Genomic DNA, 24271 nt, shown 5'->3' on the forward strand with positions numbered 1-24271 from the left:
CCCAGCTCACCCATCCATAAAAGCATTTAACCCCATGGCAATGAGACCACATCTCTCTCCAGGGAGATTTTGGGGAGGACACAGAGCATTCCCTGTGCAGTGGAACACCTCTCCCCCGGGCAGATGGGATGTGGGAGCAGCACCTACATCCCCCCAGGGAAACACCAATGTTTCTAAAATACATTTTTCCCAAAGTGGTAGGGGAAAAATAATAATAATAATTTCAGGGGTCTTAGCATAGGACAGACTGTGTGCAGATCCATCAGATTAGAAACTTCTAACTGGCCCTCTGCAATGCTACCAAAATCATTGATGATGAGCCCCTCAAAACTTAAAAAGTGGCCATTAAAGACCAATCAAACACGTAGCTATGGGAAGCAGCATCTAAAGACACAGCACGGGACTGACAGGAACAAAATGAAGCCAGAAAGTCAAAGCAGAACTACCAAAACTTGAGAAAATTTTCATTGGTCATTCTGAAAGTGCTCCTGAGCATCACCCCCCAGCAGCGCCGCTCCTCATTCCCGAGCTGCAGAGGTTCGGCGCAGTGTGGCCAGAGGCCAAGGGCACATCGCACAGCAGGGCTCTCTACCCATTCCCTGCTTCATTACTGCATCGATGAATAATTAATACAGAGCAATTAACGCAACAGCAGAAGCAAGCAGGGATGTATAATCCCAAACAGCAGGATCCGACAGCGTGCCGTGGCAGGGTGGCGAGGGTGGATGTATGCCTCCAGTGAGACACCCACGGGGGTGTGAGTGCCCGTACTGCCCAAAGAAAACTGGGCTTGAAACGTCTCGGAGCCCTGGAAGGAGAAGCTGCCCTCCGTGGGAGGAAATGATCCCATGCCAGCAGCCTGCACTAATCCCATTACCCCATTACCGCCATCCCCAATTGATGGCTCTGGAAATGGGCCCTGACTGGGGCATTGCCCAGCCCTGTGGCTGCACTCTGCACCTCTCCCGGAGCCGCCCGCTCCCTGCCACACAGCAGGGGACAGGAGCCGCTGCCGTGCCAAGGGCAGCAGCCTGGTGCGTGGCAGGACCTGGGTTTTACATTGCAGGGGTCAGGTCCCGCTGCACACAGGATGGAGCCAGGTTGGGTGGCTCCTGCACTCTGCATTTTGGGATCGAATGGCTGAAGGTGTCAGCAAACAACATGGGACAAAACCTCCCCGTGCCACATGCTCCAGTTAATGTAGGTTTAATGCCAGCACAGCACCAAGCCCTTGGTCCCAAACAGCCTCGGCCACCCCAGCCCTGGCCCCCAACCTGACCCTAGTCCAGTGCCCTCTCTCCCTGAGGCTACAAACGTGCATCCAGCTCTGAATTCAGTGGCAAGGGCTGAGTTTGTTCTCTTGTTCCCAGTGCCGGTAAACGGAGAGTTTCCAAGCTGCAAAAAGCCCTGGGGCAGAGGGTGCGTTGTTGGCTCGCTGCAATGCCGCTCTCCGCAGTGAGAGCCAGCCGATGTGGAGCCGATGGCACAGCCACACGCAGCCCAGATTTGCAAGGGAACCTCAGAAAGTCCCCATCACTGCAAACACCCCCATGTGCCCCCCAGTACTGCTCTTTACCAGCCCTTCCAATGCTGCCACAAACAAAGCCGGGTGGGTGCAGCAAGTTCCCCAGGAGACTGCCAGGACCAGCCCGCGGGGACCGGGACCTGTTATTTAAACAGGTTATTCCACCAGCACTCCCAAGGCACAGCACGGCTTCCCTGACCTGCCAGATCCCGCCCAACCAAGGCTACAGCCCTCAGGCTGCAAACTTTGCAAGCAAAACATACCAAACGCGGGCTCTCAGATGCATCCCAGCTGGAGCAGCATCTCCCTCCAGCCCCGACGTGTGCCCGCGGTCTGGCGGACGCTGGCGCAGCGCAGCTCAGCCCCTGCCGTTATTAATGTCTGTGTCAGGCAGCAGCTGAAGCCGCCCCAGCCTCTCCCAGACACTGCTCCCTCGTGCCCCGCGTGCTATTTACGGCTCTGCGAGCCATCCCTGGGGGCACCATTACCTGCTGGTAGCACTGGATGTCCGCTCTGCCTGGAGGGAGCGCCATGCATCACAGCGAAACCCGCTGCCTCGGCTCCCGCAGCTCTCCCCTTCTCCTGCCCTGTCCTGCCCCTGAGCGACGCTGAGCCGCAGACCAATTTCGGTGCTGCAAATGAAACCCTGCTGCAGGTGGGCGGTTGGGTTTTTTCCAAAGTACTTTCTATGGAAAAGGGGCAGCTCTGAAGTGGGGGATGCTCTGCGGCGTGGTGTGCCAGGGGTTATCTGCACCACCGCCACCGTTCACTGATGGATGCCCACGGCTGCGGGGGCTCAGCTCCTTTTCTTCAGGGGTGCACAGCCCAGGGTGTCACCGTGCCAGGGGTGCCTCCCGGGATTCAGAGCACCCCCAGCCCAGTACTTGGAGGTACGGCTCCAGTCTGCCCAAGCTGGGCAGCAGCCTTGGTCTGCAGCCTCTCCGACCCAGGTAACCCAGTGCAGGAAGGCAGTGAGATGATGTCTGGGTCATAAATATCCCTGGCAGTAAGAAAGCGGCAGGGTGGGGAAGGGGAAAGAAGGAGCAGATCCTGGCAGCAGCAGCAGCAGCACAGTGGGGCTCGGAGGGGCACAATCAGCACACAGAGTTGAGCAGGTCCTGTAGCAGCATCTGAGCTTCAGTCCTGTCCCGGCCCTGAGCAAAATCCCAACTCTTCCTCTTATCCATGTGATCCCAGAGGTCACGGCTTGCCCAGGGAGAGAACCACTGCTGATACCCCCAGCGTGTCCCCAGGAGAGCCCCACAGCTCGATGGGGATGGCTGTGGGGGCTGGCATCCCCAACACAGGTACAGGTGAGCCACCTGACGGCCATGCAGAGCCATCTCCTGCACTCAGCGCAGCCAGGCTGAAACCCAGTTTGTCAAAATGTGTCCCCACATCCCAAGGGCTGACCCCTCAGCATCTTTCCCCTGCTGGGGCAGCAGGCAGACATTACACGGTGCAGTGCTGGCTGGAGGGGAACCTCTCCATGGTGTTATCAGCAGGGGCAGAGCACTGTCCCCCTGTGCAGGATGAGGGAGGTGAGGGCAGGAGCCTGAGCTGTTGCACTCAGCCACCGCAGAGCTGTCACAAAGGACTCATCCCAGGGTCACTCACAACAGGACCACAAGGTCGGTGCTGAAAGCCACTGCTGCTGGCATGGACGGTGGCAAGGAAACGACCACCTTAGAGGGGGGATCTGGCAGAGCAGCTCTGCCTGTGACCAGCACCACCAGGGCTGTGTCTGAAGGTATCCTGATGGTGCCAAAGACACCAAGGGTGGCTGCAAAGCCAAACGCAACCCACCTGGGTCACCAAGCCTTCCCCTGCAGCTGCATCAGGAGGTGCCTTTTATGGGGCAGGATTCTGAGGCTCCTGGAGGGAGCAGGATGAAGCATTCCCACTCCTGCAGCACTCTGGGCATCACCACCCAGAGCCCCCCAGTACTTCAAAAATAACATCCTTCAGCTGTGCAAAAATTTCAGGGTTCAAGTAACTATTGCAATGGCAATGGCATCGGTGACCCCCCCCCTCCTCCCCCTCCCCCTCTCCCCTGGGCCACCTTATTTCCCTGGGGCACTAGAGGGTCCCCAAGGGCACTGGTGCAAAACCACGCCAATATCCCCCATCAACATCTTGGCACTGTGTGGACGTGATGCCTTAGGGAGCTCTGCAGCATGGGGCACAGACACCAGCAGCTTCAGAGCCAGCCTGGCTGTGCATTCGCAGCCCCCTGCTAGAAGGAAGGAGCAGCTTCCCGAACCAGCCCAGCAGACGGTGCCAGCCCTGCCTCGCGCAGCCAGCATCCCCCCGCCACAGGCAGTGCTGCGCCAAAGCACTTCCAGCGCCTTCATTAAATCACATCAGCGCTGGCTTCAACCACTTAGTCTGTGCCTTTGACAAACCCGTGGAAATGATCTCAACGATGCTCAACCCCCCCCCCCCCCCAGGCTGCTGGCACGGCTCCCTCCAGCATGCTTGCTGTTACGAGTCCTTCTGGGGATTCGTGAGGAACAACCTTCAAGGGTTTAAAAATGCCCCTGGCTGTGATAGAGGTGCCGGCGGCTGCTTCAGCCCACACTCCACCACCATGTCCTCCTGATCGGGGGGGACGTGGCATTGCACACAGGAGCACATTGCACACAGAAGCACACTGCACGGCGCCAGAGAAACAGGAGCTGGTGTTTGCTGGAGGGGAGAGGTCTGCTCTCCTAATGGCTTTGGAGTCCAGCTAAGCAAACGAACAAATAAAGCTGGAGCCAGGGCTTTCAGCTGGCCCCATCTGCTCTGCCACCCCTCCTGGTACACACGTGCCTTGGGAGCCTGCGAGCGTCTGTCCCAAGCTGGTGGCCCCAATCACATCTCTGTGCCACCATCAACTGGTGGGCACTGAGCGTGATGGAGCCAGGGCTTGGTGCGGGGAAAAATGCCAAAAAGTCTGTCCAGGTGAACCCTTGCCACCCCACGCTTTTCACCACATCCTTGTGCTTGGGAGTAGAAGCCAACTGTTGTGCACGAAGGGGCCAGGGGGATGAAGGAGGCCCAGGAGTCCTCAGCACCCACATGGGCTCGCCTGCACTGCAGGGAGCTCACAGCCAGGTCAGGACAAGACCCTGCATAAAGAGCACCCCTATGTTCATAAAGAGAGGTTTGGGACATGCTTTGAAGCCCCACAGGGAGCAGTAGCATCCCCCCATGTAGCCTTCAATGGCCAGGTTGTGTTTGGGGCTTGCTCCTGTGGAAGAGGGCTACCAGCCTCCCGGGACAGCTGACCACAAAAGGGAGCACACTAAACACTCGGGATGGCTCTGGAGCCACACTTGGGAGCCACATCTGGGTGGCTCAAGCTGCAGCTACTTCTACGTTCACATTCACACACATTGCTATCTATCTAACTCCTATCGCAGCTGAATTAGAGTCAACGTTGTCCTCCTGGCCCATTGGGTGCCGAGGGCGAGCTCCCCACATCAGTGTGCATCGAGGTCACCAGTGTGGATTCAGGGTCCCACTTGCTCTGGTGGGATGGGGACCTCCGACGGAGACGTTCTCCTCCAGATTTCTCAGTGGTCGGAGTTGAGCTGGTCCCTGGTTTGCAGGGGGACAGGGTCTCCATTCCTGCAGCCTCCCAAATTCACCAGAGCAGCCTTTGGCTGTCCTTAATAACAAGTTTTTCCGGCCCAGGGCGAGACTGGGCTGTGCTCGCTGGCTTGGAACAACATAATTATTTGCTTTACTTTTGTAACCTGGCTCATAAGCACTGCCAGCTGAGGCTTTAACCCTTACTGAGGCAGAATAAACCCCGATGTTTTCTCCTCCATGTGAGCAGCCTGACAGCAGGAGCAGGGGGCTGGGAGGGCACGCGGCAGGGGCCAGGCTGGCCCTGTGGGTACTGCGTGATGTGGGCTGAAACCTTGGTCCGAAAGCAAAGCAAGGTGCAGGTCCCTCCCCTCCTTCCCCCTCAAACAGCGGATGGTGCTGACCATGCCCTCGCTGAGCAAAGAGCACCAGGAGTGCTGGGTGAGGGGGAGCATCTCCCCAGTGTCCCCCACCCAAGTGCTTGTCCCTGCCACCCCAACACCTTGGCCACGCCAGCTCAAGGGCGCGCACAGCCAGCCTGCAAAGGGATGGGGAAGAAAGAGAAACGGGCTGCTGGGGGCAGCGAGCTGCTAGGCACAGGGAGGGCAAAGGGATGCAGGGACACAGCAAGGGGCACGCGGGGAACCCGGGGGTGAGGAAGAGGAGGCAGGGCGTGGGGGACAGCGGAGGGGTCGCCCCCACCGCCAGGAGCCTCTCCCTGCAGTGCAGGAGCCTGGGGAGCGCGGCCGCCTCGGCACAGAGCCCTCCCGCACCCGCTGCGGCCCTGGTTTCAATCATCCCTCGGTTACACACTGTTTGCTTTTGTTGACAGCACATTTACTTGCACTTGTCAAGCACGCTGTGAATAGTGAGAGAATCAGCCCTGCCCTTCCTGATCAGAGGAAGGGCCAGGATGGGGCCGGCCCGGCCCTCCCGCGGGCAGCTCAGCCCCAGAGCCGGGGTGCAGGATCGGTCCTCGCCTGCTCGCACCGTCGGCAGCCACGGGACAGAGAGCGGCGGCCGGGATCTGAAAAGTGCTGCGGATCCACCACCTCCCACGGGAAACAAGGGGAGCGCCTGTCCTGGGCTCCCACGGCCCAAAGTCCACACCACAAAGTGTCCGTAATTATTTAGCTTAAGGATAATCTACATCTTTCAGATACAGCCAGCCATCATCTCCGAGGTAATCTCAGGTCACGGAGTCAGAAGGAAGAGTAATCAGCCGTTCTGAGTGTGGAAGACACAAAGAAACAAGCAGTGAGAATCAGACGGTCGTAGCAGGTTCGTTATCATCAGGGTGTTGTGCCACTAATTTCTGCCCCGGCAGCCAAAGCAGCTGGAGCAGCTCCAGCCCTGGTGCCTCATCCTCGCCCCTGCCCTGCAGATTGCCCTCTCGTCAGTCCTGCTAATGTGGAAACTGGACCAGTGCAGCAATGCAGGGTTAAAAAAAGCACCGTGCTCTGCACAGATGGCCATTATTTGGCCCAAGGAGGCAGCCTGGCTAACTCAATTAATTCATAAAGCTGCTTTTGCTGTAATCACATTGCCATGGCTGTGGTTCCTCACCAGCACTGGCTCACCTCCCGGCTCCACACCTCCCTGTTTGGGGATGTTTGTCACCGAACAGGGTAACCCCTGTGATGTGTTTTACAGTGCAGGTTCACAGATCCCTGCCCAGCACCTCTGCAGGAGCCACCAAGGGACTGGCCAGCAGGACCACACATTCAGCCTGCAATGACTGGCAGGAAAAGCTCATCAGGACCGCGGCTGGAGCTGGTTTATCCCTTGGGGCTGTCCCTACACCTCCAGAGCTGGATGCACCAAGTGCTGGTGGCTCCCAGACCCCAGCAGCTTCACCTCCCAGAAGATGCTCCCAGAGGTGGTGACAGTGGCTGCGCAGAGCCATGTCCCTGAGTGAGAAGACCCTAGGGGCCTTGAAACCCAAGAAGTGCCATCCCAAAGTGCTAAATCTGTCTGAATTCCCACAGCTTCAAGAAGTTACCACCATGCAGCTTTACTCAGCCAGTACAGCCCCTGCTCTCCTGATCGGACCATCCTGCCAGAGCACCTTTGCCCCACCACAAACCGTGTGGCAGAACCAGCAGCAGCATTACTGTGCTGGGGGGAGAAGCTGTTCCCTCCGTGGGGGCTGCAGAGGAGCCGCTCCCTGCCCGAGCAGCGTCCCCTCCTCTGGCTGCAGCAGGCAGCTGGCACAGCGCACGGCTCTGCCTGGCACCGAGGCCACGCTGCCTCCTGGCTCCCGACGCCCGGTAGAGCCCACATCCCCAGACAAGCTGCCTCTCGCCAAGCTGGAGCAGTTTCGAAGGCTTTGAAAATCAGATTTCCAGTTGGAGTAAAAATCAGCCGTGCAGAAGCTGATATTCCCAGCCTAATTTGCCTGTTCACAGAGCACAGACACCAGCCGATTTCCCTAAATAGCCGTAATATCAAATGGCTTGCAAGCAACAAGCAAAAGCTAATGGACCACTTCTCCATTTCAAGAAGAAACTGATTTTAGAATCACAGAATCACAGAGTCATTTGGGTTGGAAAAGACTTCTAAGATCATCAAGTCCAACCCTTAACCTAGCGCTGCCAAGTCCACCACTAAGCCATGTCCCCAAGCACCACATCTACACACCTTCTGAATACCTCCAGTTATGGTCACTCAACCACTTCCCTGGGCAGCCTGTTCCAATTCCTCCCAGCCCTTTCCATGAAGAAATGTTTCCTAATTTCCAACCTGCACCTCCCCTGGCACAACTTGAGGCCATTTCCTCATCCTATCACTTGTTGCTCAGGAGAAGAGACCGACCCCCACCCCGCCACAAACCCCTTTGCAGTAGCAGTAGGCATAAGACTTGTTCTCTAGAACATGTTCTCCACGTCTTCTGGAACATTTTCCCAGCTCCTGCCCCCCGCACACCTCCCGCAGTGCCGGTGTCCCCAGGGATGCCCACCCTGATGCAGACCACTTGTGGCAGCCCTGGCTGCAGCCTGGCCATGTGCGCAGGCACCTGGAGCACTCTGATGCCCCACTGAGCATCCTCATCCTGCTGCACGGGAGCTGCTCCCCGCACTGTTTCCTCTTGCACTTCAGGACCAGGTTTGTTTTAAACTTGTAGACAGGGCAGTTTCTACCTTGCTGGGATGGAAGATGGTGCTATGGACTCGGTTAAGCACCAGGGAGTTGCTCCCACTGCTTCTTTTCTCCCTTCCTATATGCTGCCAGTGGGATTTCCACCAACTTCAGCACGTTTAGACAAAGTCCCCTTGTCACAGCCCTGGAGGGCTCACCCTGGCTGTCCTCCACTCTCCAAAGCTTTCTCTCTTCCACAGAGGCACAGAAAAGCCTTAGAAAGATTTGTGCCCTCTCTTACAGCATTTTTGCACCTGTCTGGTGGTCAGGCCCCTGAAATAGCCCAGGAAGCAGGCACCCCCCAGAGCTTTGCTCTGAGCCACGGGGCTTGTAGGTCCAGCAGAGTGCCAGAACCAGGGCATAACCCCACACCCTGCCTTGGACGCAGACTCTAGGGTGGAAAGGGAGAGAGAACTCACATCATGATGGAGAGCTGACAACATCTCCCCCGTTGGAGAAGCTCAGATTTAATGAGATCCTGTGGGGCTTTGTCTCAGAGGGTCCCCCAGCCCAGCCTGGATTGCACCCAGCCGGGGGCAGAGCCACGGCACCACGTTGTGCCGGCAAGCCACAGCACGGGCAAGTGAGAGAGGTGGCAGAGCCTTGTCACCAGGCTGAGCTGCCCTGGGCTCTTCGCATTGCTAGAGCTTTGGTTGTTAACCACGTTCTCAGGCTTTTTGTGTTGTTGCTATTTTGGTAGGTCTGGAACAGGCAGGAAAAGGAATCTGGAGGCTCCGTCTCCTGCAGAGCTGATGTTTGTGCTGACCCGGCGTGGGATGCTGTGGGGCACAAGCCGCATTGCTCTGGGTCTGGTGGCAGCACAGCTCACACGGCGAGAGCAAAAGCCACCTGCCCTTGAGCCTGACCAGACTCAGCACCAAGGCTGCACCTAAACGACAGCTGGGCACGGGAGCTGCTCATCACCAGGCACAAGGAGGTATTTGGGTGTTTTGCCCCCAAGATTCACATTTGCATCACTTAAAGCACTTTAACTGCTCAGCACAGCGTGTTTCCCTAGTCCCACGGCTGTGGGTCACCCACCAGCCATCCGAACCCAACACCTGGGGGACCAGAGGAGCCCGGCACAAACTGCCACTGTCACACACCTCCCCTTAGAGGCATCCCCAGACATGAAGCAAGCAGACAGAGGTGTTAACCACATCCACACCGGGCACACATGCCCAACAGTGCTCCAAACCCAATCCACGCACACATTTCTCTTGCCAGCACTGCCGAGACCACACTCCCAGGCCAGGCTGAACCTCTTCAGTATGGGAAAGTGCTGGTGCAGCCGTGCTATGTAGGAAAACCAGCACTCAAAGGGCCTTTCTGTGCTTTAAGGCTGTCAGTGGGGGATGGACCAAGCCTCAGAGTCCATCTGAGTGCACGGAAGGGACGTGTCTCCGCACCGCTGCTCCCATGACCTGAGCCTTTTAATCAGGACCCAGAGATCATGGCCTCAACCTCTCCCTCTGGACTGAGTCCTGCCCTACAGCCAGGCTCTCTGGAGAGGCTGTACACTGGGTTGCACGGTCTCAGCTGTCCAAATACAGATGCTAGGAGGCGTCAGGAGCTGGCAGCTTGCTGAAGTCTGCCTCGACTTGGGTCAGCGGATGCAGACGCAGCCACCGCTTCCCCAAGCAGGGTGGGAAGCTGCAGATGCAGCAGTGCCTGAATGCAGACTCACTCCTCACCTGGCAAAAAACAGCCCCTGGCGCGAGCCACCTGGCACGAGCATTACCAGAGGAAAGCCCCCACCGCAGGCAGAGCCCCGTGATGCTCCCAGCAGGGATCTCAAGCAGCAGGGCTGTGTCCGCACAGGTCGCTTACCTTGTTCTCTGGAGGAGCCGATGCCGGATGTTGCTGCTTGGTGATGTTCTCAGCCAGACACCAGCAGATCCTCTTCTTCTGCTCCTGGGAGTAAGCCTCCAAACTTAATAAGCACTCCGACTTCTGACGTAAAGGAAACACAGGCAGAGAGAAGGTCATTAGCTGTGTGTCGCAGGCCCCAGCTTTGTTTGCAAACTACTCGCTTCCAACGCACTGTCAGATGAACGCGAGTGTAACAGGAGAGCACACACCAGCGTCCGGCGCTCTGGGCATGAGAAAGTAAAACTGATGGGAAATCAGCTGCACAGTGGCATCTCCTCCAGACAGAGGGAGAGAGGCTGCTGCGGTGCAGAGCAGCAGATTTCTGCTATAATAAGTGGGAGCAGAGCAGTACGGCGCGGGCAGAGCACCAGCAGTTCTGCACCCTGTGCCATCACAGTGCAAACTTGCTTATTCAGCCAAATTAGATGATGGAAATTGCTCTTTGCTGTATGCAAACATCAGTGAGGGGCTGTAATGCGAACTGATGAAAACAACTGCCTTTGCGCTTGGAAGGGCTGGGAGGGGTGCAGGGGCAGGCCAGGCTCTCCCTTGCTCCTTCATTAAGGCACGCGTCGGGGTCGTTTGGAGGAGGATGCTCCAGCTCTGGTCACGCGCTGCCTGTGAGCAACGTGCAGCAAGGGAGGAGAGAAAGGACAGGAACCCACCCCAGCTGAGCCCATTGCAAGCCTCAGAGCCTGCCCACTGCCCCAGCCCCTTCCCTACACAGCCCTGTTGTGATATGGACCTGTTCCTCTTTGACATGGCTTCTTTGGGCCAGGTCCCTCTCATTTAAGAAAGCTTCTTACCAAATTCTCTCACAAATGTCTCCCAGTGCTTAAAATGCTCATCTTTTGTGCTAAAAAAAAATAAATTAGGCTTTAGTAGCAACTGATGCCTGTTGGAATTTTGCAGGTCTCGCTTTAAAAAGGGCCCAGAAATGCCCATGGCTGGGTTACCTCCTTGTGTGGTCAGATGTGAAAAAGAGTGGAACTTTGGGACAGAACTGAAAAGGAAGAAAAAAGTCACAAACTGAGAGGGTATAAAAAAGGCCTTTCATTTCCCCCTAGGATTTCCTTGCAAAGGGGCAGGACTCTGCTAGCCTGTTTTTCCCAGAAAGGTCAGACAGAACTAAGGAACTTGCACTTTGTGACTCCAGAGACAACACAACCAAAAGGGGAAATGCCATTTAGTCACAGCATTTAAAACTCTGTTTGCATTGGATGCTAACTCGTTCACGTGTAATTCAAAATTCCTTCTAAAGAGGTAAACAAAGCAGCCTCCTATGTCAGCTCTAGAAAAACAGATCTCTAGTCCAGCTCTTTGCCCCACCAAGGAGACTTCCAGAGAGACAAGATTTGATTTTTCTTATGTCTGTGCATCACAACATCTATTCCTAGAGCAGAAATGGGCTTAAATCCTGAAAATGCATACTCAGGCTTGCTTATAAACCATCAAAATCAAACAGAGGTTTGTGATTCAGGGACACAAGGTGCTGTGCCTCCCCTTGCCCCATTTCCCGACTGCTCTGATGCTTTGTGCACCCGCTGACACAGCACAGTGCTCTTTCCCACACCTGATGTCTTGGTTTCTCCCAGTCCCGTGCTGGCAGACCACCAGGCTGTACCCCTGTGACACTCACTGATCCCTCAAAAAGCGCTTAACTGGTTCAGCTTTCAGAGGGGATGGGTGCACATCTGCCGTGCTGGAAATCCAGGCTGGCACTTACCCACCCTGCTTGGGGCAGAAGCAAACAATGGCAAGGACTCAATGGAGCCTAAAAACTAACAGCCCTGCTGCGAAGAGCCCAGTGCCACAATGATGCTGTAACTAATGTACGCTCCGCTCCCTACCAAGCTTTTGCAATTCCCCAGGCGCAAGGTTTAAAGTGATTCCAAGGGCGTCTCATCTCCCCTTGCTCATGATAGATGCACGGCTCACCTACCCCTGTTGTGCAGCCCCTCGTTGATTTGATTACAGTCCCCATCTCCCTGATTGGATTTGGCATAAAGTGATGCTCAGCCGCCGCCGGCTGCCGAGAGCAAAGTGCCCCTCTGCCTCCCACTCAGCCTCAGCGAGCCAGCGAGACTGCCCGGCCCCAGCCCGGTGCTATTAAGGCCAGGAGTGGAGATCGTCCTCTGGTCCAGTCCAAGAAGTCAGATGGGGAAGCCAACTGCTCCCCCCCCTTTTTTTTTTCCAAGCTCTATTTCAGTTTTATCCAACCCAGGAGCACAGGCTGATTGATCCCTGGGGCACCGTGGGCAGGGCTGAGGTGGGACACGAATGGCCGAAATTGCATTTGCCCAATCTGTACACATTTTGCTGTCATTTCTACTCTACAGCAGTGAGGTCTCAGCACCTTTACAGTGATCTTAAACCTCTCCAACACATTTTCAAAGAGAAGAACCATGTTTCACCATCTCTCAAACTGCTCCCCCAGATAACGTACACCTGCGTTGGGGAAGGACGCAGCCCAAACCTCAGGGCTGAGCACTCCCAGCTGCTAAGGCACAGGCTCCTGCTTGCAAAGTGCTTTGGGATCCAGCCAGACGGAGAACAGCTACGTGGGACGGAGATCTACCTAATGGCACATCTCCCCAGAGGCCAGCCCCAGCCTAGGGACCAAGCTGAGCAGCTCAGCACAGCCCAGAGCAGGGAAGCGGGGCTGCAGCGCGAGCTGCCGCGCTCGGGAGCCGCTCTGGGAACCGGTCTCCCTGCTATTGTTTTCATTCAGGGAGGCTGCCGCTTCGCCTGCCAATATTTACAAAGAGAAAACAGGGTTTAAGCTCACAGTGCTGGGAAAGGAGGATGCAGATGGCGTGAAGGGGGCGTTTGTGACCAGATAAAGTGAGCGACTGAAGTGGCTGCCAGTTGCTTTCTGACTGCGCTCACCCCAGCGTTTCGAAAAACATGTTATTGCAGGTGCCACACGGGAGCCTCCGGCAAGCCCGCGGCTCTGGGGCAGCGCCGGACCCCGCACCAGGGCTGGGCCCATGGGAGAGAGGGAGTAAAACACGTGTAAGTAGAGGAGGACCCAGACTGGCCAACACAAGCCTCATATGCACCCTCTTTCAGACAGGGATTGCCCAAAGGATGACTCCCATTTGCTACATGGGAAAAGCTCCCTGCTGTGGGTGTCCCTGGGCTGAGCCCCAGCCCCACTGCGGGGAGACGGCAGGATTGGGGTCAGGGCAGGCAGAGCTCCAAGGTGCCCCGGTGGACACTGGCTCCACAGCCGAAGGCCTCCTGGAGAGCAGCACCACAGCTCAGGAAGGGCTCCCAGACCCTACACACCAAGTCCCTGTGCTGCAGACACGTCCCTGGGTGCAAGACCCAGCACAAGAGCATTGTGTGCACAAGCACAGCTCTACACATCGCTGCAAAGCAGAGATGTAATAATAACGAGCCAGCCTCAGCCTAACACCTTCAAAGTCTTGAGCTCAGCAACCAGCCCAGCCCAGGGGCTGAGCCCATTCATTGCCAACACCCCTCACACCAGCAGATGCAACCCCAGGGCAGCCAGGTCCCTGTTTCCCTCTGCAGATCAGGGGATGTGCTCGGCTCCCCTCCCCAGCTCCATAACCCCCCTGCAAGGTTCATGGCAAGGTGCTGCAGGGCCACGGCTCACAGCCCAGCTCAGCTCTGCCCAGCCCCCGGCCTCGATCGTTCTGAGCCTTGGTCCACGGCCAAAGCCAGCAGAGATCCCAGAGGGGAAGTACCTCGGAAATGGGCTCCAGACTACAATAGCTTTCAAATCACAGAGCAAACCCTCCACCGGCGAAACAGCAAGCCCTGGGAATATCCTGTGCACAAAACATGGGCAACTGCTGGCTGGTTACTTCATGACCCACAGAGCTAGGTCTGATGAGAAAGTTCAGTCTGCTCCTGTGCTGGGGGGGACATGGGGGCCAATCTCTTCCTGTGGTTTTTGGACTGCTGGGCACACTGGTGGTGCCCAAAAACCGAACACTGGTGATAACAGCACAGGTCCTGCTGAAAGCCAGGATAACCAAAGGAGTTCACAGGTGCTTGAGCAAAAGATGTGCATGGAGCACAGCGGTCTCTGCAGAGAAGAGTGGCTTGTGGCCGTGTGGCTTGTTTTTCTGGCTCTATAGCTGAAGGTAAAGAATGGATGCACCCTATCCTTGCTTGCAACACCAAGGGCTGGCTCCTTGGAAATGGGTTTTCATTGTCCTACAGCCACCCATGGACAGGGAGCGGTGGCAGCATTAAGGCAGCACTGCCACTGCACGCTGCAGAGCCACCCCTCACAGCCACCCGTGTCCCCAGCTCCCCCACCTGCGTCTCTGGCACAGCGATGCTGTGGGGACGAACGATGCCACAGGGACACTGCAGGGGGGCACAGCCTGGAGGGTGCTGAGCCTCCAGGAGGATAAGATAACACAAAGAACCTTTTTTTTCACCCATTTTCAGAACAGCCAACGAAGACAGGGCTCAATTTGTTTTTGCAGAGCAGCAGGCTGCCCTTAAGTGGTTCATGGTGAAGGCAACAGCCTTCACGGGAATCCCCAGCCCTGAGACTAGCTAGATACTGAGCTCCCATGCAAACACTGCTTGGGCAAACAGAGATCAGGTCCAGCACCTTCCTGCTTTGCAAGCACCCTTCCCTCTCAGGCAGGAAGGGGGGCTAGTGCCTGAGCTTTTTTTAAATTTCTCCAAGACTTTAACCACATCATATAAGCTGCTCTTTTTCCCAACTGCTAGGAATTAGACCACAGAATTTACACCAGGATAAAAAAAAATAAGAACTTCTCCAAACAGTACATTTTGTGGTCATCTCAAAACTCAGGTTCATGTTGAACAGCAGAAAGATTCGCAGAACCAAGGAGGCAAAGTTCCCCTGCTTATCTGTTTCTCCAAGAGGAACATGAGCCCTCCCTGCTCTGCCCTGAACTCAGAGCTGTCGTAACACCTGGCCATGGACTATGCCAACCCAGAGCTTCTGCCACTGGTGTCACCTCATATCATCTAACCTGGGTGAACACGGACTGGCAGAAGAGACAGAGCCCAGGGCTCTGTCTGCACAGAGGAGCAGCCTGGCCACCAGCTCCAGAGCCACGGCTTTGCATGCTCTGGCCCAGCGTAAATGTGAGGAGAGTGCTGGCTTGAACCAAATGAACATTATTTGAAGGAGAGACCCTCTGATACAACTGCAAGCACTCCAGGTGCACTGAAATGTGGGGTGCATCCTGGGGATGCGGGGTAGGGCTGTATTTTAGCAATGCATCAGCGTTTGGGGTAATCTGTGCATGGGTTCACATCATGACATCCTTGAGAAGCACTTTTCAAGACATTGGCAGCCTTGCTCTGGTGTTAGATCCCCGTGCCTGCAGTTTGGACTTCTCAGCACTGTGCACAGAGAAATCCAGTGACTGAGACCTGCCATCCTTTGGGTGGAGGAAAATGGAAATTTCCATTCAGGAAAGAGTTAAGCTGATGCTGCAGGCGTGACACGGCAGAGATTCAGCGTGTGCAGATCGAGCACCCAGCTTTCACGTGAGCTGGGTGACTCAAGGTGATGCACACCACAGCCCCGCTTGGTGTGCAGCTCTGGAAGGCCAGAAATGAGCCACCTCTTGCAAGACACACAGGAATCAAGGGAAATGTCAAAGAGCAGGAAGGGATTTTTCATCTGGCAACGTCTCCTGAGCAGGACCAACTCAGCGGGTAGGGGAGGGAATCATCCTTTTTGCCAAACAGGACTGGGAGCAAGAAGGGGGAGGCAGAGGAGCACACTGCATCTTCTCTAAATGTGATTCAGATTAACGTAATAAAACTGACAGGAGCAGGCAGCAAGAAGTGTGCCTGGATTTTTGTTACTGAAGCCCTTAAGCGTGACCAATTCCAACATTTCTAGCCTTGGCTGAGGTGTTTGCTCCATTGCAGCCCCTGGGAGAGATGAACTTTGAAATCCCAGAGGATCTTCCACCTCACTGTAGCACAACAAGCCCAAGCCACGAGCTCATCTGACAAATAACACTGCCCACAAATCTGACAAAAATCTCTTTTCCGATTACAAATTTGAGGGAATGAGATACAACTTGAACTGAGCACATAATCCACCCCACAGATAACCGCTCATCTCCCACCTTCTCCCATCCTGCATGCAGCACCCAGTGCCAGCAGACTCCTGACTTTCTTTTTTCAGGCACCCCAGCTACCTCCACCCCGTGTCGCTCCATCATCAGGCAGGCCATCACAGTACAAAGCTCAGGATTTTGTGTTTAGCTGAGGCTGAGGGACTCCTAAATCACTGCTATTTTTTCTCCAGCAGCTGCAGTTAAAGCCCTCACGCAGTGAGTTGTGTTGGGGGCTCACAGACCGGGCCCTCCGGCTGCCTTGGGGTCAGAGCCAGGTACAGCCTTGAAGTTAAGCTGGCTTTTTTGGCGCTGAATTGAAGCCATTTGTGGGTGCTTTCTTGTATTAAGCACCAAAAGAAGAAATGGAGCACTTCAGAAGGAGGGACCAAGACACCACGGAGGCTGCTCAAGCCTCGTTAGGGAGCAGAGGAACCAGGAGGGGCAACCACACTGCAGAGCCCAACCCAGGGTACCAGGTCTTCTAAAATGCCAGGAAAAAAGGAAAAGGGAAATAATTTCCTTGGCTTTGACTGCCAAAAACATCCTGTTTGGAGTAGTAACAAATTCATTGCAAAATGCAATTCTTCTGGCTGTCACTTTTGGGTCAGAGAAGAGATGAATGGGGGAAATCCCGAACTGAATCCCAAACTTTTATCATTACTGATGCCATCTTTACACTGCAGGAGCTTGTGGCTGCTGATCTTTTCTTTCCCCAACAAACCTTCCTCAGTCACTTCTTACCCCTGCAGTCCTCCCACCCTCCTGATTTGTGAAAGCAGCATTAGCTTTGACCCACCTTAACGACTAACCCCCATTGCTCTGTCACTCAACTACTCTCTTTATCATCTCCTACTTCCCCAAATTTTGAGTCATACACACACGTTATCAGGCATGATTTGCTGTTTTCTACTATGTCAACAACTATTCTGGATGCAATAAAGCAAGAGCCAGGCTTCCTGAGCTCTCCCAGGCAGAGCAGTGCTCACAGATGATGCTGTTGAGGCTTGAGACCAGGGTTTTTAACTATTTATTAGGTACCACAGCAATTTCCTGTCTTTCTAGGTTTCCAGGCCGTGTTGCGTCACGGCAAACTAAGTGCCTCTGAGGGCATCTGCTCCAGTATCTACCACATTGCAGTGTGTCCCTGAGCCTTTAAGGCCTCTGTACCACACGTCAACTGCTTTTCTAGGTTCAGATTCCCTGCATGGAGACTGGGCCCTAAAGGGAATTAAATTTAGCAATGCCCTGTTCCTGGGAGGAACAGAGGACACCATGGGGAAAATTAATTCTACGGAGCAAGCCAGGATATCTCCAGGAAGTCCATGGAGGTGTGCACATTACCCAAGGCACAGTATCGGCCCTCAGTGCAGCAGTGGATCAGGTTAAGGAGCATTTGTTCAAGGGGTGTCCTTGCCAGCAGCTGGGACACAGCTCCATCCCCACCAGGGGATGCGCACAGGAGCAGCACCACACAGGAGCAGGGACGTGGCTGCAGAGACCCAGGGCTGGGGGGACGGTGTCAGTTCTCTGAGGCTTGCCTAGAGGATCTCCCGATGATGCACATCTCTGAGGCAGAACAAGATCAAGCACAGATCCACAGCATTAATTTGCTTGGGTCTGTAAGCGTGCTCAGTGCAGCAGGCCAAGGAGCTGCTACTGGAAAGATTTTCTGTCAGAGTAATTTCCCCAGAGAAACACCAGTGTCTGCAGATGAAAACTTCCAGAGAAAAAGATCAATTTTGCTAGCACTGATACAATGAAAAACTTAACAAGCTATTTGATTTTAAGTCAGTTTGTTCTGAACATGTTGGGTTTGAATCAAAAATTTCTAACAATGCAATAAAACACTGATCTGCGGTTTCCTATCAGCGGGATATTTCCGGAGCGGGAAAGGGTGTGAATATGGTCCTGGACCACGCTCACGTCTCTGGACCAGCTCCCCAGGAGGCGATCCATTCCCACCGCACAGTAGTTTGCTTTCTCTGACAGGTTTTACACGTGTTATCACAGGGGCTGTTTGTGCCCTGCAGGAAGGGGGTGATGGGGCCGGTCACCCACACACTGAGTCCTATGGGGTGGAGAAATGGGGCCCACACTGACTCAGCCCGAAGCTTTTGCAAGTAGGGGCTGCACAACTGCTGTTAAAACGTTTCATTTGGATTTAAAATACTAACACGGAACTGGGTTTGCATGTGTTGGTAGCACATTCAAATAACAGCTGGCAATTAGAGAAGTTACACAAGCTTCCAGGTCTACCTGACCAAAAGGTACCATCCTCACTACCCAAATCCTGGCTTGCTGGGACCACCACAGCTACCCCATGACCACCACAAGGAGCCAAGAGCAGACCCTCCTCTGGTCCTGCACCCTTTCCAACACCAACCTACGTTTAGCATTTCCCACCCAGGAGGCCATGTGCTCCACCAGGACCAGGGCCGTTTGCACAAGAACCTCCAAATATCACAATTCACACCCTGAAGAACCTGTGAAATAAACACCACTCCTGCTGTAACCTACACCAGGCTGTAAAGATCACAGTTTACCATCTGCCTGCAAATGCCTATAATGCACAGGATTTAAGCCCTGTGAGTGTCTTATTTACACGTGGTTAGGCAGGATGACTAACAGCAGCTTTTCCATGACACACCAGTTTCCCTGAAGGTTGGAGTTTTCTTTCTTGTTGAAAGTTAATTATGACATTTTGAAACATACTTTCATTTCTGATCGCACTGGATCCAAATGCACAAATACCACCTTTTGGGGCAAAACATCACCCACAACATCACCTCTCTGGATGACAAAGGAGCAGGAGGCACACAGGCTGCTCAAGGCCTCAGCAAAGCAATATTCCTGTGGCAAATGTTAAGTTGGCCCGGCCCCGTGGGCTCCCTTTCAACTCACAGCAGCACTAAGTACATTACAGCTCGTTGTGGCTGATTTGTGGGTAAGAAACAGCAGTACGAGTGCTTCCACCCACCCGCAGGCCCTGTCACGGCAGTGCAGGGACCTGTCTGCTCAGGCCACGGTGATGGGGAAGCTGGGACCAACCCTAATGCCCCAGCCAGGCCCCCACAAAGCAGAGCCCACAGACAGCTCCTAGCAGGACAAGGCCCTGCTGACCAGTCCAGGGATGCAAAGGGCAGGCCGGGAGCAGGTCAGGAGGGAGAAATACCCCTCATGGGTGACACGGGACAGAAGAGCCACATCCACACGAGTGTCCTTTCCTTCTGCACCCTTCCTCAGAGCTTTCTAGCTGCCAGGGGTTGTTGTGGGGGTGGGCAACAGGACAGAAGCTTCTGCCAGCAGGACGCAGGCTCAGAGCACTGCTGCACTGCAGTGGTGGGATCCTGAGGGTGCCGGGAGTGTGCCAGGGCCACCACCACACTGGGGACACCCTCATGAGCCTCCCACTGCCCCGAGCACAGCCTTGAAGCAGAGCCAGCTGCTCTCTGCAGGCAGCCATCCTTGCAGATGGAAACCATCTCGTTACCCAGACAAGGATGCTGAGCTTTGCACCAGCACAACAGGAGGTCACACACAGGAGCCTGGCACCCAGTGGACCCCACGTCCGTCAGGCAATAGGGCTGGGCTGGCCTGGAGACCCCCAGCACAGACCCCTTGTGCCACTGCAACACAGGAATGCTACGGTGGGTCCCAGCTGCTGCTTTTATTTAACAGCAGGCCATGTCTCAAACACACCCCTCCACAGAAATATCCTTAACAGCACAAACCAATGCCCCCACCAGCCCAGCAAAGCATCCAAGCCCATGCAATGCTTCCATGCACAGCCAGTCCACAGGAATGCCTTTAAAAAGGACCTTTCCCTCCCAGAGGCTACCAAGTCTAACTGCCTCCCAGTGACAATCCCAGGTCCCTGCAACTAAAGCTTCACTGCTGGGAAGTAAATGTGGGGGGGAAAAAAAAGAGGGGTGACCTGATTGTGACGTTCTTCTTAGCTCTCCTGCAGGAAGATGCTTGAACACCCCCAGGATGGTGCCCAAGGCAGCACCTCATCACTTAGCAAGAGACCATCTCCATCCACCTGAGGTCCCCTTCTGCTGAGGACAGTTCACTGAGCCACAAGAAAAGCCTTTTTCTCCTGTCGTTGCAGGAAAGACACAACCAAGGCCATGGGGCTGGGGAACCCCCCACGTACCCCGCAGGCTGGGGCACATCAAACCCAATCTCCCCAGCTTGGTGAGACCACTGGGACCCAAAGCAACCCCAGGGGTCCAGGAGGAGGCCTTGGGGTGGCACGGGGCACCTCCTGCTCAGCAGGATGCCACCTTCACGCTAGGGGCTGCCCTGAAGACACCCGAAAGCTGGGGCTGGCACAGTGCAGGGTACAAGAACCCACTGCTGGCTACAGGCACAAGGCTGCCTACTCCAAAATATCTAGAGTGGACAGGAGGAACAAGAAGGGTTTTGCACAGACCCATAAGCATGGCCTGTCCAGAGGTACCATCCTCTACAGAAGAGCATGCCTGGAGGAAGGCAAATGCTTCACATTTGCTATGCAACTGCAATGCTCCAAGTGCAATGGGCTCAGCAGAGCCCAGAGAGCCAGGGCCACCTAACCCCAACAGAAGGTGAAAGCTAAACCCTTGCTACATCTCAAAGATGAGCCTCAGAGGGCCACATGAAACGCAGCCATCTCTTGTTCAGTTACTCCTACTTAGGGGCCTAGAGCTCTGAATTAAACTCCAAGATCCACAGGCATTTTTCCAAGCACACAAGAGAAGGCAGGAGCACCCCATCGCCCAGCCGGGACGGCACCGGCAGGCAGCTGACACGGTGTTTGAGTCACAGCATGGGGACAGCTGGGCACAGAGACATCACCCATACCGAGCAAGGCCCTGAGGAGGCAGGTCCTGCCCAACCACCCCCAGAAGAAATAAAGACGGAGAAGGAACAAGAGGGGGACCTGAGAGCGAGCTCGCCAGCCCACGGTTGCGCAGCAAGTCAGGCTTTGGCCCAAGTCCCAGCCGCTCAAGGTGAACAACTTCCATCCTGGACATTTTCATCCAACTTTCACAATAGCTTATTATTTTGTGGTGCTGCTGAGCAATGTTTGCCTTTCTCCTCAGCGCCCTGGGGATCTTTCCCAGACCCAAACTTCCACGCTGAAAACACAAGGCCTTGAAACCAGGAACACACTAAAGTCAGTTGAAAGGAAAAAAAAATAGTAACAGCTGCAGCATTTAGTGATTAGGCAGGACCAGTCACTGTGAACCAATTTTGCAGTCTCCTTGGCTGCTTCATGACACAAAAGTAACTGTGCCAACGTCTGAGCGATCTCAAATCTGTTTAGAGCATTTAGCTGTGGACCAGCCACGCACATTTTTAGAGCTATGATTGTGTCTGTCTGAGCTTCCTTATTTTATTAGAGGGCTTCAAACCTGGGCACTTGAAAACGAGAAAAGCAAGGTCCCTGAAAAGTAAAGTGAAAACAGCTGGCAAGGAATCCCCGGGTAAAAGAACCCCAGGAGAAATCAAAGGTGAGATGCAGCGAGGAATGTCCACCTGCAGTGCACGGGGGGGAAAGAAAGCCTGTCTTAGTGCCGCCCAGCCTCTCCCAGCTCTCAGATTCCTTTTAGCAGCTTCTTACTAATATATTCTGGCTACAGCTATTATGTTTCCTTTCCAGACCTCTGGCAAACAAATTAAAAAGGAAGTTAAATTCAACCCGTCCTGTGCTTCTTGCCCCAGCAGACAGAAGCAGCGTTGTTAGTATGTGTTCAGCTCCCACTGGAAAGTTAATCTGGAAACCAGCAACACTCACCTCTGCAAGGTAAAGGATGCAGAATTTCCGATCTTCCAAACCTATAAAGAAAAGAAAACAGGATCACAATCAAGCTACAACTGCATTTCTGCAAGCGGGGACACTGACAGAGGAATTGGCTAAGAGACAGCGTTTAATGAATATTTATTGTTGTCATCCTACAGTACCAGGCTGTGATCTGGGAGTGATGTATGCTGCATCTGCGGGGCCATGCACCGGGCAGGCCGCGCCTGCATGGTTTCTTGCATCAACTCACTGTGCTATCACAGATTCTTCTTTGGGTTTGTCCTTTTTGGAAAAGGGTTGATTCATTCAGAGGCCACGTGTGCACTCTCCTGCCTGGTCTGCCACAGCACATGCAGCTCGATTCATTTTGGGTGCCTGTCCTGGGCACCAGGGTCTGGTCTCTCCACATTTCCACACATGCTTTGCTCCCAGGAGGGCTCGTCAGAGCAGCTCCCATTCCTATGTCCTTACTCATTCCCAGCTTCTCCCCCCTCAAGAACCCTCAGAAAGGGCAGCTCTGCCTAGTGCTGCCTGTCCCAGCCTCCATCAGAGCAAGGAGCTGGGGTTGGTGCATCTCCAAGGAGTTGGAGCCAAACCCCAGGGCATGGGGAAGCAACTGAGATAGGGCAGTGGCAAGAGCCCACCCTTACTCCACAAGGCTGAGGGCAGCTCCCCCAGGTCCTGCCAGCACGGTGCCACTCAGGAGACCTGTCCAAGGGACCTCCCCTTCCACAGCTTTGGGAAGGGAGGAGGTGCTGGAGGCAATGCAATGGCCAATGCTGCAACCCATGTCGTGCTAAATCACAGAGCAGCCTGGTCTCCTCCCCACCAGCTGTCCCTGGGGACAGATGTGTCATGCTCTGGCTGCTCCACCAGGCTCCACCAGCAGGCCCAGCCTTCCCTGTCCCCAGCATAAAGGCTTTGCTGAGGGTTTCCCTGGTCTTTGATCCCCACTGGTGGGACACAAGTCTGCCCAGCCCTAGGCACACATCAGCCTCACAGGAGGACATCAAGCCACCGCGGGACATGGAGGACATGGGACATGGGAGGAGGACATGAAGGCACACCACAGGACACCCACCTCCCGGAGCTGCTGTGTCACCACACTTCCCACCAGCGTGCACTGCCAAGGCTTTGTCCTCACTAGCGTGTGGCATGGCTGGGCAGCAGCTTTCATAACCCTTTTAATGATGTTATCTCTGCCGTGAGATCAGCTCCACAGTCTGGGCACGGCTGCAGATCCTTTCCAAAGCAGCATCAGTGCAGGCTCTGCTTCATTTCAACAGCCCGTGCTGTGCCCACAATGGAACAGGCTCCACACAGCAGTGGAAACGCCCCGCTCCCAGAGGGCAGCGATTCTCCTGCCACAGGCAGCAGCCCAGAGGTAAAGATAAGGGCTGTGACCCACTGCAGAGCTCAGATGTCACTTGAGTCCCTCTGCAGGCAACAAGAAGCCCATGAACAAGCGCGACAGCTTGGAGCCGTTTGCTGGATGTCTCTTCCAGCTGCCTTTTGGGGGACAGCAGGCTTGCCTCTACTGCCAGCTTTGCTTTTAGGGCACATTGCAGCAAACAGGCTGGAAAGTCACTAAAGGGACACTGGGACACCGTGCCATAACACGCTGCTGGAGCCCAGCCCCAACAGTACCAGTGCCAAGGGCCTCCTGTATGAGGAGCTCCCAGGTGTTTCCATGGGGGTCCCCCCCTGCCGCCCCGCTGCATCCTCACCTCCAGGAGGGCAGTGGTGACGGAGCACATGCCCACCTCTGTACCATGCAAAACCCATTCACCGCTCTCCACAGCTCTGCCCAAGCTCTCCCAGCACCCTCTTCCACAAAGCCCAGCAGGACCATCAGGGAGTGTTTTCCTTGCTAAGCCACAGCCTTCGATGGGAGGCACTCATCCAGAGTTTTTCCCATGGAGGGAGGGTTTGGACACAGGATCCGAGCCTCCTGCTGGCACACATCAACCCTTTCTGCTGCTTCTGCTTCCCCATGGTTGTCAACAGCACCAGAAGTCCCATCTTTTCAGCTGGGCTCATGCACAGCATCAGCTGTGACCAAATTCACCACAGAGAGGAGAGGCCCAAGAGGCATCTTCCAGGCAGCAAGCAAAGAGCAGCTCCTGAGCTCTCCAGCCCATCTTGCAAAGCAGCTTGCAGGAGAAGCAATGGCCCAGCCACTTGTCCTCAGGAGCTTTAACCCTGTCTGACCTGAGGAAGAGGCCACCCCCAGAGATGTGCACCCTTGGCAGGGAAAGGTGATGCTGGAGTGCA

The 24271-nt window shown here is 55.0% G+C and overlaps 1 protein-coding gene across 2 annotated transcripts in view; it reads right to left on the minus strand.

Moving 5' to 3' along the window:
* The window catches only part of RGS3 (regulator of G protein signaling 3), a gene marked incomplete at its 5' end in the record, with an annotated part of 73135 nt that overhangs the window by 13324 nt on the left and 35540 nt on the right, over positions 1 to 24271 (minus strand). For both annotated transcript variants that reach the window (XM_084298895.1, XM_084298896.1), the window contains 2 exons: positions 10070 to 10192; positions 21992 to 22032. In XM_084298895.1, coding sequence (XP_084155021.1) covers positions 10070 to 10192; positions 21992 to 22032 — 164 coding nt within the window. The remainder of the gene's footprint in view (positions 1 to 10069; positions 10193 to 21991; positions 22033 to 24271) is intronic.

This window comes from Netta rufina (genome assembly GCF_964035555.1).
Source record: "Netta rufina genome assembly, chromosome: 20".
In the NCBI taxonomy this organism is placed as follows: domain Eukaryota; kingdom Metazoa; phylum Chordata; class Aves; order Anseriformes; family Anatidae; genus Netta; species Netta rufina.